Source organism: Hyperoodon ampullatus (assembly GCF_949752795.1).
Source record: "Hyperoodon ampullatus genome assembly, chromosome: 2".
Lineage (NCBI taxonomy): Eukaryota > Metazoa > Chordata > Mammalia > Artiodactyla > Ziphiidae > Hyperoodon > Hyperoodon ampullatus.
Genome location: NC_136915.1, coordinates 97,131,015 through 97,148,706, shown reverse-complemented (window position 1 = coordinate 97,148,706; position 17,692 = coordinate 97,131,015). Strand labels below are relative to the sequence as shown.

Below are 17,692 nucleotides of genomic sequence, written 5' to 3'. Positions count from 1 at the left end.
CTCCCGTTGCGGAGCACAGGCTCCGGACGCGCAGGCTCAGCGGCCATGGCTCACGGGCCCAGCCTCTCTGCGGCACGTGGGATCTTCCCGGACCGGGGCGTGAACCTGTGTCCCCTGCATCTGCAGGCGGACTCTCAACCACTGTGCCACCAGGGAAGCCCGGCATTATTCTTTTTTAATCACTTCTTACAAGGTGGCCAGGTGGTGTCTAATCCTCAGAAAATTATTGTCAGCAAAAAATAACTTTTATATAACTTCCAGAATCGTATTAGTGAATATTTTCCAGAGAGTATCTGCTTTTTCTTTCATTTTCTTTGGGATAAAAGCCAAGAAGGTAACTCTACATATAGCTCTGTTTTAGTGATGATGATAACCAAGTTGGTATTTTGATTTCTTGACTTTTTTTACTCAGTAAAGTGAAATTGATTATTATATCAATTCCAAAATGAAAATATAAACCATACTACTCTACCGTTCTACTACTCTTGGTCAGTTTGGAGGCAGTTTAGCAGTCTCAAATTATCACAGTAAGTTGAGCAGCGTCTTTTTTTTAAATTCTTATTGCTGTTTCAGGACCGGATCTGGAATTTAGTATGCATGATGGGACAATTAGAGACTTGGCATTTATGGAAGGCCCAGAAAGTGGTGGAGCTATTTTGATAAGTGCTGGAGCAGGGGATTGTAACATTTATACAACCGATTGTCAAAGAGGACAGGGCCTCCATGCTCTGAGCGGGCATACCGGTATGTGATATCAGTCTCAGATGCTACTCTTCTTTTTGTTCATCCCATGCTTTTTCCCCCTACGCATTTTCATTAATGGGGGTATATTGCATCAAAAGGGATTTCTTCAGGACAGGAAATTTTTTTTTTTTTTTTTTTTTTGCGGTACACGGGCCTCTCACTGTTGTGGCCTCTCCCGTTGTGGAGCACAGGCTCCAGACGCGCAGGCTCAGCGGCCAGGGCTCACAGGCCCAGCCGCTCCGCGGCATGTGGGATCTTCCCGGACCGGGGCGCGAACCCGTGTCCCCTGCATCGGCAGGCGGACTCTCAACCACTGCGCCACCAGGGAAGCCCAGGACAGGAAATTTTTATTTCAAAAATCTAAATTGTGAACTTTGGATAACAACACAGTAATGATAGCTAACATTTTCCTTTACTTATACACATAATTCCTTAATTTAATCCTCACAACAACCTTATAAGGCCAGAAGTTCTATCTCCATCTTAAATGTGGAATAGGCAAAACTTGAAAAGGCAAAATGACTTGCTCATTATCTTACTGCCAAACATGGCAGAACAGGTCTGTCCCTTCCAAAGCTGGTGATCTAATCCCACAATCCTTTGCTTCCTCTTTGGAAAATTTGCCCTAATTTCAAATGATAATATTTTTTTCAGTACTAATTATGATGTCCTGAAATATTTGACTCACCAAAAAAGGTTAAGTTTATACAGCATGGTTTTGATGTGCCTTTTACTGAATTCAATTTTTTGAAAATTGCCAATGTATTTGATATATATGGAAAATCCCTGCCACACAGTATATTTGATTAACTAGATTAGACGTGCTCAACAGTAAGGAGTACTTAGCTTTGAATGTGTTATAGAAAAATACTGTTCCACAGTAATAACTGATTATATGATCTTTTATAGGGCATATTTTAGCGCTTTACACTTGGAGCGGCTGGATGATTGCGTCTGGTTCCCAAGATAAGACTGTTAGGTTCTGGGATCTCCGTGTACCAAGCTGTGTTCGTGTTGTTGGCACAACATTCCATGGAACTGGTAGGTTTTTTTGGAATTTAAATAAATTTATATGAGAAAGAAACTTTATAGATTGCACTTACTTCTTCTCTCCTGCAAAACATGTTAAAAAACAATAGGAACAATAGAAACTAACTACTTGGCATTTTATTGATTACCTTAAATTCTTACAAAATGCTTTCATCTGTTACTTTATTTGTAAAAATAATATTCAGCTAAGGAAACCAAGGCCTGAGGAGATTAAATATCATGCCCTGATTATTCTGTTAGCAGGGCCGTTTTAGAACTCAGACCTTTTAAAAAAATTTTTTTAAATTGCATACACATGGCAAAAATTGAGCAAAAGGGTGTAAAACATTTTCTTCCCACTCCTGTTTCTTGGTGTCTTTCCCTAAGGGACCAGTTTCTTATTTATTCTTCTAGGAATATTCTCTAAGTATATAAGCAAAAGTTTGTATATCATAATCTCCCTTCTCCTTTAAACACACATATACACAGACACAAATGGTAGCATATGACACGTGCCTCGCTTTTTTAATTTAACATAGATTGCTCCGTGTAAACTGAGACTACTGCTCTTTGTGTTATATCACCTTTTAAAATACTGGTATCTAGGGCTTCCCTGGTGGCGCAGTGGTTGAGAGTCCGCCTGCCGATGCAGGGGAAACGGGTTCGTGCCCCGGTCTGGGAAGATCCCACATGCCGCGGAGCGGCTGGGCCCGTGAGCCATGGCCGCTGGGCCTGTGCGTCCGGAGCCTGTGCTCCGCAACGGGAGAGGCCACAACAGTGAGAGGCCCACATACCACAAAAAAAAAAAAAAAAAAAAAAAAAAAAAAAAAAAAAAAAAATAAAATACTGGTATCTAAAAGTGACAGTATTCTGCCATTGTCTTTATTTTAGAGTCCCTTTTCTGCCTTTGTAGGTTTTTTTTTTTTTTTTTGCAGTACGCGGGCCTCTCACTGTTGTGGCCTGTCCCATTGCGGAGCACAGGCTCTGGACGCGCAGGCTCAGCGGCCATGGCTCACGGGCCCAGCCGCTCCGTGGCATGTGGGATCTTCCCGGACCGGGGCATGAACCTGTGTCCCCTGCATCTGCAGGCGGACTCTCAACCACTGTGCTGCCAGGGAAGCCCTGCCTTTGTATTTTTTAATAGCAGTTCTGTGGTACTATTCCAAGTGAAAAGACCTGTCTTATATTCTTAATTTTTTTGTTTTCTCTGTAATGCTTTATCTATTCTCTCAACTTTCATGGACCTTTTTCTATACTTTGAATCAAACCAGATATGTTCTTCCACTTGTCTGCTCATGGTCAGGTCCTCTCATGTTTGGTCTTAGCTTTACTAGCACATTGCCAGAAAGGTCTTCTTTGCCTTAATTGGGACCTTACCATTATTTTCTATCTTCGAACTTGTTTATCTCCTTTATACCTCTCATCACTATTTAAAGTTATATATTTGTGTGTTTATTGCTGGTCTCCTTCAGTAGATTTTAAGTTTCACAAAGGCAGCAGTCATATCTGTTTTATTTCTCAGAGTAGATTGAAAATCTACCATAGTGCCTGGCCCAAGGGAGTAGTGATCTAATAACTTTGTTGAGTAAATGAACCTAGATTTCTGTTGGCACCATAAACTTTGCACTTGTAAAGCTAAACTCATTATATTTCCCCTGGAAATCCGCTCTTATTCCCATTTTCTCTGTGTTTGATAATGGTTCTCTTATTTCCTTGTGTACATAGATTTGAAATCTGGGGCTCATTTTTCACTTCTTTTTTTGCCCCCATCCAGGCAGTTAATTGACAAGACTGTTGATTCTTTATTCAGTTTTTTCCTGAAATCTGTCTACATGTCATCATTCAGGCCCTTATTCTCTCATTATTCTACTATTCTATCTTGTCTTCCAGTGGTTTCCCTTCTATAGTCTGTCCATTTTAATTTGATACACATTTTCACATAGATTAATCTTCCCAGAGCACTCCTTGGATCATGTAAATCTCTTGCTTAGAAACCTGCAGTGATGTTGGGCTGTGTACAGGAACAAGCTCACACTCTGCAGTTTGGTTTTCAAGATGCTTGACGGTCTGGTCCTAACCTGCCCTTAGGTCTCAGCTACAAGCTACCTTTTATGTTAACTTGTGAAAGCAAGTAACTGCAGTCAAACTAAGCTACCTATCCTTAAACGTTTTTATTCCTTTCCTTTAAACAGTTTCTCATGTAATTCCTCCTGATAGCCTCTTCTTTTCTCTATCAAAAATTCAAACAAAGATTATTTCTAATTACATATATGTGTAATACATGTAAACACATTCTCTCTTATTTATACTGTTTACTCTTCTTCAAGATCTAACTTATATCCCTTTTTTCTGTTAAGTCTTCGCAGGCCACTTTGGTCTAGAGTAGTGCTCTTCAACCTTATCATTATTGCTTTCCTTAAGGAGAAAAACAAAATTAAATTTTTTCCTAACAAAAGAAATTAAATACTAAGGAATGAGATTTTGGTTTGGTAGGGCTGAACTTCGAAGGGTTACAAACCATTGTTAATATTTAGGATTTTTTTGTCCTCTGAGAACCAGTTTGCACCCCCATGGAGGCATTATTCCGTGGCCTAGAGTCAAGGGTCCAACCTGTAGACTCAGAGCTTATTTTCTGTTCAGTTCCTGTTGGCGGTTAATCATATGTTGCTTAGAGATATTTCCCACACTGTGTCCTAAAACATATTTTGTTATTTAATCTTTTGTTCCCCCAACTAGACTCTGAGCTGGGTATGGGAGAATTTCTGGACACTTACCCAGTAATGAAAACACTGCATTAGGAAAAGTGGCTCATCTATTGCACTATAGGTAATGCTGCTCCAGGGGGTTCTCCCCAAAGGACAAAAAAAAGGAGCTTTCTCATTTCTCACAGAATCTTGCTTCACATATCCTCTAAAAAAAGGATGCAAGTATTTATTGGTTGACAGTTTGGATTTTTCCATAACGGAACAGTATTGATAAGCTACATTAAATCTTTAGTGTATGGTTCAGTGAACATAAGTAGCTGTTGTAGTTTAGCTATATTGATTTTTGCATATCGAACCTTCCATTCCTCCTGCTATACAGGCAGTGCAGTGGCATCTGTAGCTGTAGATCCCAGTGGCCGTCTCTTAGCCACAGGACAAGAAGATTCCAGCTGCATGTTATATGACATAAGAGGAGGAAGAATGGTACAGAGTTACCACCCTCATTCCAGTGATGTTCGCTCTGTTCGATTCTCTCCTGGAGCTCACTACTTGCTAACAGGATCCTATGATATGAAAATAAAGGTGACAGACCTACAAGGTGATGGAAATTGACCTCTTTCCTTTTTTTTAGTCTTTCCTATTCTATTTGGAATCTTTCTTTTATGTTAATCTAGTGTGATTGACTATACAACATTTTCAACTTTTAGTTTTGTAGCTTCTGCTGAGCAAATTACTTGGTAAATGTATTGAGAATTGTAACAAATTATTAAATTGAGCAAATAGTCTTATTTTTAAATAGTTTTTACAGTATTTAAAAGAATCAACATTTTTTATACTGAGTCATTTTGAGTTCAATGATGGTAGATGTTAAAATATACATTTATGTATCAATACTCCTGCTGCTACTTTAAAATAACATAGTGTATAATCTGTATAATTATATCTTCAGTATCTAGTTTTGTTTTTAAACATACATTAAGCAAATATTTACTGTGTACCAACTAGGGACAGACAGAGAGATGAATAAGACAGGTAACTTTCTTCCTGATGGAGCTTACATTTTAGAGGTCAGTAAAAAGCAAACCAGTAAACAGTGTAATTTTAGGTATTGGCAAGTGCTGTTAAATGATTAGCAAGGCAGGAGAGAGTGACAGGGTGGCTAGGGGAAGACTGTGCTGGACAGGCTAGAGTAGGTCTCACCAGCGAGGTGCCATTTGCACAGAGACCTGGTGAGAAGAACAAGCAGTGCCAGGACCCTAGGAACAGACCATAGCACGGTCAAGGTGCTGAGGCAGGAATGGATTTGGCTTGCTCATGACACTGCTAAGTTCCAGTGTGGCTGGAACTTAGTGAACCGAGGGAGAGAGAGGCAGGAGAATAAATCAGAGGCAGGGTTTTGTAGGCATTTTAAAAAGCATAATAGGAATCCTTTGGACGATTTAAAATAGGGAGTGATATGGTCTGTAAATTTTAAAAATAATTTTGAATTATAGGGAGAGTGTGTAAGTATAAATATCTGTGAGGAAGCGATTGGACCAATTCAGGTGGAAGATGATGGTGGCTTGGACTAGGGTTGTAAAGGTGGAGGTAGTAAGAAGTGACTGAATTACGGATGTATTTTAGTTTGTTTCTGTTAAGTTTGGGGAGTGAGGGAAAAAGGAATCAGTGCTGATTCCTAGGTTTTTGGCATGAGCAAGCAGATGGTACCGTTGAGATGAGGAAGACAGGTAGGGAGAGGAACAGGTTTAGGCAAGAAAATCAAGAGTTTGTTTTAAACAAGTTATACTTAAGATGACTGTCAAGGCAGTCAAGTGAGATGTCAGATAGCTGTTGGTCTACTAGTCGAGCTCAGGTGAGAAGTCAAGGTTGGAGATGAAATGTGCATGAATCTTAAGTATATAAATGGCTGTGGTAGTATGGTACTAGGTGAAATTTCATAGGAGATGAGGTATAAAGGGAACAAGAAATTTGAAGGCTGACTGTTAGGATTCACCAAACTTTAACTCAGGAAGAAGAGGACAAACATCAAAGGAGGCTGAGGTGTAGTGGCACTAAAGTCAGGGGTATATCAAGGGGAGAGAGTTTCAAAGAGAGAGTGGCAGCCGTGTCATGTTGCTGTGTATATGTTACCAAATACTGCTCACATAATTAGGTCTTCAGTAATTTAAACTGTTTAAACTTTTCAATGTACTATATTAATGTATTAGGCTTTTATATACTGTAATGTCTTAAAGTAATAGGAAGTCTATGAAATCTATACATATTTTGTACTGTAAGTCAAATCTCTTTTCTTTAATTTAGGAGACCTCACTAAACAGCTTCCTATCATGGTGGTGGGGGAACACAAGGACAAAGTCATTCAGTGCAGGTGGCACACCCAGGATCTCTCCTTCCTGTCGTCCTCTGCAGACAGAACTGTAACCCTCTGGACATACAGTGGATAGAGTACAGCCAATGTCAGTCTATGCAGTGAGGGCACAGAATTAAGACTACTGAGTTGTGAACATTACAAATTTGAAGAACACGGACTGACCTGGAAGGTGTCTTAGCACGAGGAGGCCCCTTATTACTACGTATCCTTGTGATAGGAGCTGTTGGGTGGTGTTATTCTGCAGTGCTTTCAGTCTTCCATGTGAGCTCGTGCTGCTGTGACCTGCTGTATGTAGTCTTGTTGCCAAAGTCTGCGGAAGAGCTCTTATGTTGTCAGTGTGCACTCTAAGTCAAGGTGGCCGATGTGTTTACAGTTTAGTATTAAATGCATTCCTTGGTCTTCGCCTAAATGACAGTTTTATATACACATTGAAACTGAACTATACTTTAAGCGTATTATTACATGTAATGCAACCAAGTTCTACACAGATTAAACATAGATATTCAGAAATTACTTTTGCTTTTCTCACAATCCCATGATATTGTATCACTTGTCAGCTAGAGATCAGAATTTTATATGTCTCCCCAGAGTTACATTGTTGTTTTAACTAAGGATCACTATGGAGTTTAAAAATGGGTGGAAAACTGCTTCTTAGTTCATTATGTGGTATAGGCCTTTTCTTTTTTCTTAAACCCAGGGATAGAATTACTCTTTTGTCACATTATTTTGTTTCAGGCTTAAAAGGTAAACGTGTTTGCTTCAGAAACTTGTTAATTTCAATTTTTTGGATGCAACAAGATACCTCCCTTCTAAACTGTACTGTAGGCAGAGCAGCAGCGTTATGTGATGCAACACTTGATGGTACAGTAAATTTACCAGCTAGCATTTTTCCTTTTCAAAATTAAAAACTTGGCCATAGACTATAGCGTGGCTTGAAATGCTACGTCTGCATGATAATTTAAAATGGAAAATTTAAACTTTGAACTCCAAAAGCTTATTCGGATTCTTTTCTTGCACTGTTTTGTGTAATGCAGAATTATGATTTTATTTCTATGGCATTGTAGAACCTAACATTTATGTATCTTTATTTTCATATTGTACAGTAATTTTACTTTAAATTATTAAATAGCCTATTTTATTTATTTCAAATGCAGTTGAGTTGGTTCTAATTATTGAACTGTCTGTGCACTGTATGTAGCAAGCATTTTTAATCTATTGTATACAAGTGGAAAGGGTATTAGAAGTGTAACTGTGCTATTATTTCAATAAAGACCTCTTGACACCTTAAACTATTCCTGTTCCTCAGTGTCTGTGGTTTTCAGTTTAGAGTGTTGTTTTTTCCAGCTTACTTGGCAGTAGTGTGGTCCAGTGGATGCACCCCACAATCACTTTCTTTCTTTTTTTTTTTTTTTTTTGCGGTAGGCGGGCCTCTCACTGTTGTGGCCTCTCCCATTGCGGAGCACAGGCTCCGGACGCGCAGGCCCAGTGGCCATGGCTCACAGGCCCAGCCGCTCTGCGGCATGTGGGATCTTCCCAGACCAGGGCACGAACCCGTGTCCCCTGCATCGGCAGGCGGACTCTCAACCACTGCACCACCAGGGAAGCCCCACAATCACTTTCTTAAGTTTCTTTTAAAATTTCTCATAGTAACTTACTTTTCAATCCTTCACAACTGTCTTTTGTGTGTCTTCTCTTTTATTCACTATCTAGAGAACTATATATACTGAACATATTGTAAAAGTTAATTAATAAAAGCTGGGAAAAATATATAAATTCTAACTGACTACAAATACATTGAATCGAGTACTTTAGAAATAAAATATGATTAGCTTGTGGATATTCAGCAGTACAGTTTTCCTACCTCTCAGGCATGCAGAAGGGAATTCTGCTAAAAACAGGCCACCGTCTCCTTTAGTTTACTTTCATACTTAGTTTTACACATTTTAGATATTATAGCAGGCCATTAGTGTTAATTTAAAACTAGAAAAAAAGGGCAATTTCTTGATGTAGACCAGATCAACTTCATGGTAAAAAGTGTTCATAAAATTATGTATTCTACCTCCATCACTGTCAAGGAGAAAACTTTAAGATCCTCCCATATGTTGGGTATTTGTACTTTGCAGTACATTAGATATAAGCACTAGAACTTATCTTACTTATTTCAGTAACTGTCTGGTTACCTATGTCCTTTTTCCTGTGCCTCCACACTGTCTTCTGCATGGAGGTGAATAGATTCTTGGAGGTTCATGTGAAAGAGAAAATACGAGAACTGAAGTATCTATAATCTCTGAATCCTCTATTGGGGGTTCAGGGAAGGAGACTGGGGATGGGAGGGCGGTGTAGAAGTTCTTGGCTTCTCCCTGGCAGAAGCTTCAGAGGTCTGATTCAAATTACACTTTTTAAAAAAATTTTATTTTTAATTTTATTTTTAATTTTTTTGGCCCTGCTGCTCAGCTTTCAGGATCTTAGTTCCCTGACCAAGGATTGAACCCGGGCCACTGCAGTGAAAATGCCAAGTCCTAACCACTGGACAGCCGGGGAATTCCCCAAGTTTCATTTTTTTTAATGTTTAATTATTTTTTTAAAAATTGTGATAAGCCAAAGGACATGACAGTGAAAGGGCAACCCATGAAATCAGAGAAAATACTTGCAAATCATGTCTGATAAAGGATTAATATCCAGAATATATAAAGAACTCCTACAGCTCAACAACAACCAAAAAAAAAAAGTCTGATTAAAAAATGGGCAAAGGACTTTAATAGACATTTCTCCAAAGAAGATAGACAAATGGCCAATAAGCACATGAAAAGATACTCAATATCATTAATCATTAGGGAAATGCAGTTGAAAACCACTGCACACGCAGTAGGATGGCTGCTATCAAAAGAACTAAGTGTTGGCATGCATGTGGAGAAATTGGAACTCTTGTGCATTGTTGGTGGGAATAAAAAATGGTGCAGCTGCTGTGGAAAACAGTATAGTGGTCCCTCAAAAAGCTAAAAATAGAATTACCGTTTGATCCAGCAATCCCACTTCTAGGTATATATGCTCAAAATAATTGAAATCAGTGTCGCAAAAAGATATTGTACACTGATGTTCATAGCAGCATTACTCACAAAAGCCAAACTGTGCAAGAAACTGGAGTCCAACAGATAAATGGATAAACTGTGGTATACAATACAATGAAATATTATTCAGCCTTTAAAAAGGAAGGAAATTTTGATATATGTTACAACATGGATGATCCTTGAGGATATTATGTTAAGTGAAATAAGCCAGTCACAAAAAGACAAATATTGTATGATTCCACTTGTATGAGGTACCCTAGAGCAGTCAGGGTTATAGAGATACGAAGTTATAGAGTATCTTTGGTGATTGCAGGTGGCTAGGGCAGGGAGGAAATGATGAATTGTTTACGGTGTACAGAGTTTGCTTTGCAGGATGAAAAGATTCATGGAGATGGTGGTGATGGTTGCACAGCTATGAATGTACTTAATGACATCTGTACACCTAAAAATGGTTAAGATGGTAAATTTTATGTCAGGTGTATTTTTTAAAAATATTTATTTATTTATTTTGGTTGCTCTGGGTCTTAGTTGTGGCATGTGGGATCTTTTAGCTATGGCCTGCGGACTTTCTTAGTTGCAGCACGCATGCCGGATCTAGTTCCCCGACCAGAGATCCAATCTGGCCCCCCTGCATTGGGAGCACGGAGTCTTACCCACTGGACCACCAGGGAAGTCCCTGTCCGGTGTATTTTAATTTAAAAAAATTGTGATAAGCAACACGCACACTCAAGTGTACTATATGATATACCAAATTTTAACTCACTTTTAAACTTGCTGCCAATAACTTTTGCGTACACCTCTCATTTCTTCCAAGTGTGTAAAACTCATTATTTCCTCTTTGGAGAATTTTTCTGAGCTTGCAAGGCCAGTAAGGGATAAAATCAAAAGAAAACTTACTATTTCCAACTACCACATAGCGTACACTCCCCCACCCCTCCCCAGTACCCAATACTTTAGAACTACTGTTTGTCGTTCATTATGCCCCATTTAAAAAATTATACTCAAAATAGATTCCCGGGTTTTACTGCAAATGTTACACATTCGAGAATTTATAAAATAAATCGATACTAAGAAAATACGCTTCGTATCCGTTTTATATATTTGGCTTCCATGTAAGCCTTCCCTTGCAGAGTTCGGCTGACGAGGGTAAAAAAAACTCTGGCCTAAAAACGAGCCTACTGGGGCCGGCCCCGCCGCCTCGGCGGGCCAATCAGCTGCGCACCCGGGAAGGACGTACAGCTGCCGGCCGAGCGAGTCGATGAGGACGAGCGAGAGCTAGGCCCCAGCTGAAGTGCTCGGCGGTTCCGGGGGGCGGCTCGCCATCTTCTCCAGCCTCTCGGGTAGGTGTTTGTCTTCCCGGAGCGGTAGGCTGACGACCAGAGACGTGAGTCCGCCCGGTCGGGTGTGTTTGTGCGGCGGCGAGGCTGCGGTTAGGCCTGGGCGGGTCCCGCGGGCGGCGACGCAGGGGAGGCCGGGACCTCTGTCCGGGCGGGGGCCGAACTCGCCCGGGCCTGCGGGGGACTTTGGAGCGCGGCGCAGACCGGGATGAGCGAGAAACCTTCCCCCTTATCTCCCCGGCCAGTTGGCGGTCTTAACTCTGGGTGCCACGCGGTTGCTCTTACTTTACGCCGTTCAGAGAGCGGCCTAGGGAAAAGGGGCAAGAAGGGCAAAGCGAGACGCGAGCGAACGTTGACTTTTGTTGGCTTCAGTTATCTCTGAAAACTTTAGGTACAATCTGAACAAATACCGTCAGCAGAATGGCTAGGATTTGGTTGTAGTTGTTTTCAAAAACTCCAAATTAATTTGAATGTTAAAAGTTAGAGATGCATATTTATGAGTGGGTGGTGAAAAACAATGACGATTTTCACTATGATGGTGGTTATGAAGGTGTGGTCCCCAGACTAGCTTATCACCATTACTGGCCTCATCATCGTAGTCATCGAGGAACCGTTAGAAATGCATATTCTGAAGTTTGAGAACCATGGTTCCAGGAGACTACACAAACGCACACGAACTAAATTGCAAGACCCTGACTTTTATGCCAGGCTACTTCTAGGTTAATACAGAAGTTGACTCTAATACCCAAGTTAGCTTTGTCTTACTCATTTCACGTGTAAATTCATTGAAATCAGATGTGTCTCCTTTGTGCCGATTTCCACTCAGTGGCTGGCAGTCTCCTTGGAGATCTCTGTCTTTGTTGGTAGCTGTCCAGTCTAGTAACTCCTGTTAAAGCCCATTCTCCGTATTTCCTGCTTTGTGGAGGTGGGGATCCCGCAGTTCCTCCTCTCCATCTTCTCAGAAGAGCCCCACAGGGCCACTAGCATCTTGCCCTGGAGAGGCAGTTTTAGGTAGAGCCAGTCTGGGTTTGACCACCTAATAGCTGAGTGGCCTTGGGCAAGTTACTTGTTTTTCTAATCTATAAAATGAAGATAATAATAGTACTACTTCTAAGAGTTCTTGTGAGGATTAAATGAATGAATGCACGTAACAGGGCTTCGCACGTGGTAATCAAATTACATAGTAATTCACACTAGTAGTCACTAGTTACTGTTGTATAATAATTTTGACATTATTAGTGTCAAAGACACAAAGATGAAAAAATTATTAAAAAATAGAACTAAGGGAGAGAGACTATTACTGACAAATGGTAGAATAACAGGTGCCACCACTGAATTACACCAACATAGGATGGTTACTTTTCCTTAACATTTTGCTACTCAGAGTGTGGTCTGTGGGCCAGTGTCTCTGCCATCACTAGGAGCTTGTTAGAAATGCAGAATCTCAGGCCCACCTCAGATTTACTGAATCAGAATCTGTTTCTTAACAAGATCTCCACCAGGTTTAGATGTGGCTTTGTTTGGAGGAAGTGTGAGGTTATCTGAAGGATTTCTCAAGGAGAAATCAGTGACCACAGGGATTTGTCAGGAGGCCTTGACTTTGCAGCTGATTTCACTATTCTACATCACCTCCTGGTCTTCCATCATTTCTGCATTGCTAAACCCTACCCCTGGATCTGCTGATCATTATTGGAGAAAATAGCATAGTTGCCAATAGCGTGACTTTGTGGGGGTCATAGTCAAAACTCAGCTGCTTGACAGGCTTTTGATTTATCTCCCTTTGTGGAATGCTCCCTTTAGTGCTGTTTTTCCACATCTCCATTCTCCATCCCAGCCTCTGCGTGCACAGGGACACTCTGGGCTTTCCAGTGGTCTTTTTCAGTATCCTCTTGATATCAAACAGTAAAGTGAACTTTGAGCTTCTCTTCTTTTTGCTTTAGAACCTTTATTTCCATCCTTCCTCATTCATTTCTATTGATGAAGTCATGTAAAACCTTGTTGCCTATGAAAAGCCTTAACTGTAGCCTTGATTTTAGACACTGCCATCTTTTCCTAGTCTCTGCTCAGTTCAGACACTCCCCTTGTCACCTATTTAGTTCTTTTTTTTTTTTTTTGGGGGGGCACACCACGCGTCTTACAGGATCTTAGTTCCCGACCAGAGATTGAACCCGGGCCCACACAGTGAAAAAGTGTGGAGTCCTAACCACTGGACCGCCAGGGAATTCCTTAGTTCTTTTTTTTTTCCATTGGAGTATAGTTGATTTACAATGTTGTGTTAATTTCTGCTGTACAGCAGAGTGATTCAGTTATACATATATATACATTCTTTTTTTATATTCTTTACCATCATGGTTTATCATAGGATACTGAATACAGTTCTCTGTGCTATAGAGTAGGACCTTGGTGTTTATCCATTCCATGTGTAATAGCTTACATCTGCTAACCCCACCATCCCACTCCATCCCTCCCCCAACCCCCTTCCCCTTGGCAACCACAAGTCTGTTCTCTATTCACCTTCTTAGTTCTTAACTGCTTAGAATTAGGCTTCTCCCTGTCATTCTATGAAAGTCAGTTCACAGATGACCAACTAATTAACCTATCCAATGGCTTTTTTCAAACTTTATTTTTCTCAGTTTCTCTGAAGTATTTAATATAGTTGACTAATACCTCCTTCTTCAAATTAAGCCCCTCTTGCATAAAACACTTTGCATGTTTTTAGCTTGCCTTCTATTACTCTCATTAGTCTTTACTCTCTTCTTTTGTATTTGGGTCTTCTCAAGGCTTTATTCCTTAGCTTAACTCTTTTTTTTCCCCAGTAAATTATACAGTTATCCAGTATTTCTAAGCATCTCTGGAGCATGAGAGGGATTTTAGGATGCCTTCCCCACCATTATTGTTACCTAGTATTTTGGCTTTACATTTTTAAACATAGAAAGTTAGGTTTTTTAAAAAAACTATCAGTTGTTTACTAAATTTATCAATATGCTTGATCAGTTCCCATGCTCGTTGTTGTTTCTTTTATTCACACCTTTCCTCATTGAGGTTAAACTTCTTTAACATATCAAGAGTCTGTGGGTTGTAGACTTTATTAGTTTTTTTTATGTCTAAAGAAATTTGTATCAGTTTTCTAGGGCTACCTTGACGAAGTACCACAGACTGGGCAGCTTAGACAACAGAAATTAATTTTCTCACAGTTCTGGAGGCTGGAAGTCCAAGATCAAGGTATCAGCAGGGTGGGTTTCTCTGTGACCTCTCTCTGTGGTTTGCAGGTGGCCATCTTCTCCCTGTGTCTTCACATCATCTTCCCTCTGACCTGTGTCCAAATTTCTGCTTATAAGGACATGAGTAATATTGGATTAGGGCTAATGACCTCATTTTTAACTTAGTTACTTGTTTAGAGGTCCTGCCTTTAAATACAGTATTCTGAAGAACTGGGGGTTAGCACTTCAGCATATGAATTTGGTGGAGGGATGCAGTTTAGACTGTAACAATACTTTTTTAAAATTAATTTTCATTGGTGTATAGTTGCTTTACAATGTTGTGTTAGTTTCTGCTGTACAGCAAAGCGAATCAGTTAAACGTATACATATATCCCCTCTCTTTTAGATTTTCTTCCCGTTTAGGTCACCACAGAGCACTGAGTAGAGTTCCCTGTGCTATACAGTAGGTTCTTGTTATGTATTTTATACATAGTAGTGTATATATGTCCCAATCTCCCAATTCATCCTACCCCTGTTTCCCGCCCTTGGTATCAATAAGTTTATTCTCTACATCTGTGTCTCTATTTCTTCCTTGCAAATAAGCATAACTATATCTTAATTGGTCTTTCCCATGGGGGGAAAAAACCTTTTGTAAAATGTGAAATATACATACAGAAAAGTGTGTAAAATACAAATGTTCACCTTAGCAAATTATTAAAAAGCAAGCACCTATGTAACTACCATCCAGGTGAAGGAGTAGAACATTGCCATAGTCTCAGAAGCCCTCCAGTACCTTCTCCCTTGTCTCATTCTTGATCTCAGAGGGAAGGGTTGCAATATTTACCACCAAGTGTGATGCTTGCTGTAGTACTATGACAAAGTTTTCTTTTATTCCTGGTTTGCTAAGTGTTTTGTTTTAATCATGAATGAATTTATCCTGTTTCATTCTTGATATTGGTTTTGGGGGCCTTCTCTTTTTCTTCATTAATCTTACTATAGGTTTATCAATTTTATTCATCATTTCAAAGAACCAAGTTTTGGTTTTGTTATCTCCTCTACTACATGTTTTCTAATTTATTAATTTTTACTCTTTGTTTTTGAATTGAATCTTTTCCATGATTCTTTCTCATGCCTCAGGTACTTTCCTCCTATGTGTGCACTGATCGGTGTGGTGCTGAATATTCAAGGGAGTCTGTTCTCATACCAATTCCTCTGATACAGACTGTGTCCTCCAATTCAGTTCAATTCTGACCCTAACTATCCAGTTACTGCACACCCCACAAGTTAAGGGCAAAGTCCTTTACAAGACTTTCCCCACATCAGATGCATGTCTTGGGGGCCCCCTGTACTTCTGACCAACTGGCTGTAGATTGAGGGCTTCCCATGGCCTCATCAGATTGGGTAATTCACTAGAACCACTCACTGTAAGTTTTACAGTTAATGGTTTTATTATAAAGGCTATAGATGAAGATCAACCAAATGAAGAGACATATAGGGCAAAGTCTGTGGGGGAGAACGCAGAGCTTTTGTGTCCTCATGGAATCCAGGTGTGTCACCATCTCAGCACATCACTGTGTCACCAGCTGGGAAGCTCCTCTGAGCCTCAGTGTCCAGAGTTTTTATCAGGGTTTCAGTCCATAGGCATGATTGATTCATTGGCCACATGATTGAATTCAATCTCCAGCTTCCCTCTCATCCCCAGAGGTTGGATGGCTGAAAGTTCCAACCCTCTAATCATGTGCTTGGTCTTTTGGATGACCGTTCCCCAACCTGAAGCTATCTAGAAGCCCACCATGAGGCACCTCGTTAGCATAACAGACAGTCCTATCACTCAGGAAATTTCAAGGGTTTTTGAAGGAGCTGGGGCCAAGATGGAGTAATAGGGACCCTTTGCAGACCTCTGCAGGTCTGTCTCTATGCAAATTTCCCTTCTGAACTCCAGCTGCCTTGATTTCTCCAGACTCAACTCCATCTCCTCAAGAATCCCAGCTCCTGGGCTCTCCCTGAATTTCCCCTCTGGGTGCCCATGGTTACTTAAGACAGTAGCCTGGGGCAGTGAAAGGGCTGTCCATGTTTGTTTCCCATCTTTCAAGGACCACCATTCTTTCTTGCCTGGTGTCCAGTTTCTTGAAAACCATCTCATATATTTTATGCAGGGTTCTGTCTTGGTTGTTCAGGCAGGAAGGTAAATCTGGTCCCTGTTACTCCATCTTGGCCAGAAGTAGGAGTCCGGGGAGTGCTTTGGAGCATGGAGTTACTACGTCATCTTAACCCCAAACCTTTACCTGAATTCTTCCTTTATTCCTGTCAGGCTCTTGTCCCTAACACTTTGTTAAAAACTGCTGTACCAAATCCAGTGGTCAGTTTGCTGCCCTCTGATCACCTGATCTTTCAGCAGCGTTTGATATAGTTATCTGTTCCCTTCTTTCTTCACATGGCTTCTGGAATACCAGCCTCTCCTGGTTTTCTTCCTGCCTTACTAGTACTCACTGACAGTGTCTCGTCAGTTCCCCCTCTTCTTTCTGACCTCCAAGTGTTGGCATGCCCTAGGACTCGGTCTTTTATCTTCTTAATGGATCTTATGGCGATCTTATCCAGTCTGTGGCTTTAAACCTCATCTACATCCTGATGGCTCCCAACTGTGTTTCTGTAGCCCCACTCCTCTCCTTAGCTCCATACTGTGGATTAGACATCTCCACTTTGATATTAGTAGGCATCTGAAATGTACTGTGTCTAAAACAGAACTCTTGATATGTCAGAACTTGCTATCTGCTCACCTGAGTGTCCCTCAGTGTTTCCCATTCTCCTGGTTGCCCTGGTCACAAACCTTGATGTCATCCCGAATCTTTTCTTGTCCTTACTTCTTACATCCAGTTTACCAGCAATTTCTGCAGTGTATTTCTGTATTAGTTAGGGTAGCACAAGATGGTGTTAAAAAAACAAACCCCCAAATCTCAGGGCTTACCATAAAAGAAATGTATTTTTGTTCACATGAAAGTCAAAAAACATGTTCCCACTTAGTAGGTGGCCTTGCATGTGGTCATTTAGGGTCCCAGCTCCTTTAGTTTGGCCGCCCTCCTCTAGGGCTCAGTGTCCTCCCCATTCCCTGATGGTCGAGGGGGCCAGCTTATGGAGGGTCACGTGTGGGAGGCTTTCATGGATGTGTTGCATATCCCTTCCACTGCTGTTGCGCTGGCCAGGACTTAATTGTCACATACTTAACTGGAGGACAGGCTGG

The 17,692-nt window shown here is 40.7% G+C and overlaps 1 protein-coding gene across 2 annotated transcripts in view; it reads left to right on the top strand.

The window, feature by feature from the left end:
• The window catches only part of WDR47 (WD repeat domain 47), a gene marked incomplete at its 3' end in the record, with an annotated part of 39,809 nt that extends 32,887 nt beyond the window's left edge, over window positions 1–6,922 (top strand). For both annotated transcript variants that reach the window (XM_079697418.1, XM_079697419.1), the window contains exons 11-14: window positions 574–744; window positions 1,654–1,785; window positions 4,858–5,076; window positions 6,780–6,922. In XM_079697418.1, the coding sequence (XP_079553544.1) occupies window positions 574–744; window positions 1,654–1,785; window positions 4,858–5,076; window positions 6,780–6,922 (665 nt within the window). The remainder of the gene's footprint in view (window positions 1–573; window positions 745–1,653; window positions 1,786–4,857; window positions 5,077–6,779) is intronic.
• Window positions 6,923–17,692: the final 10,770 nt, after the last annotated feature.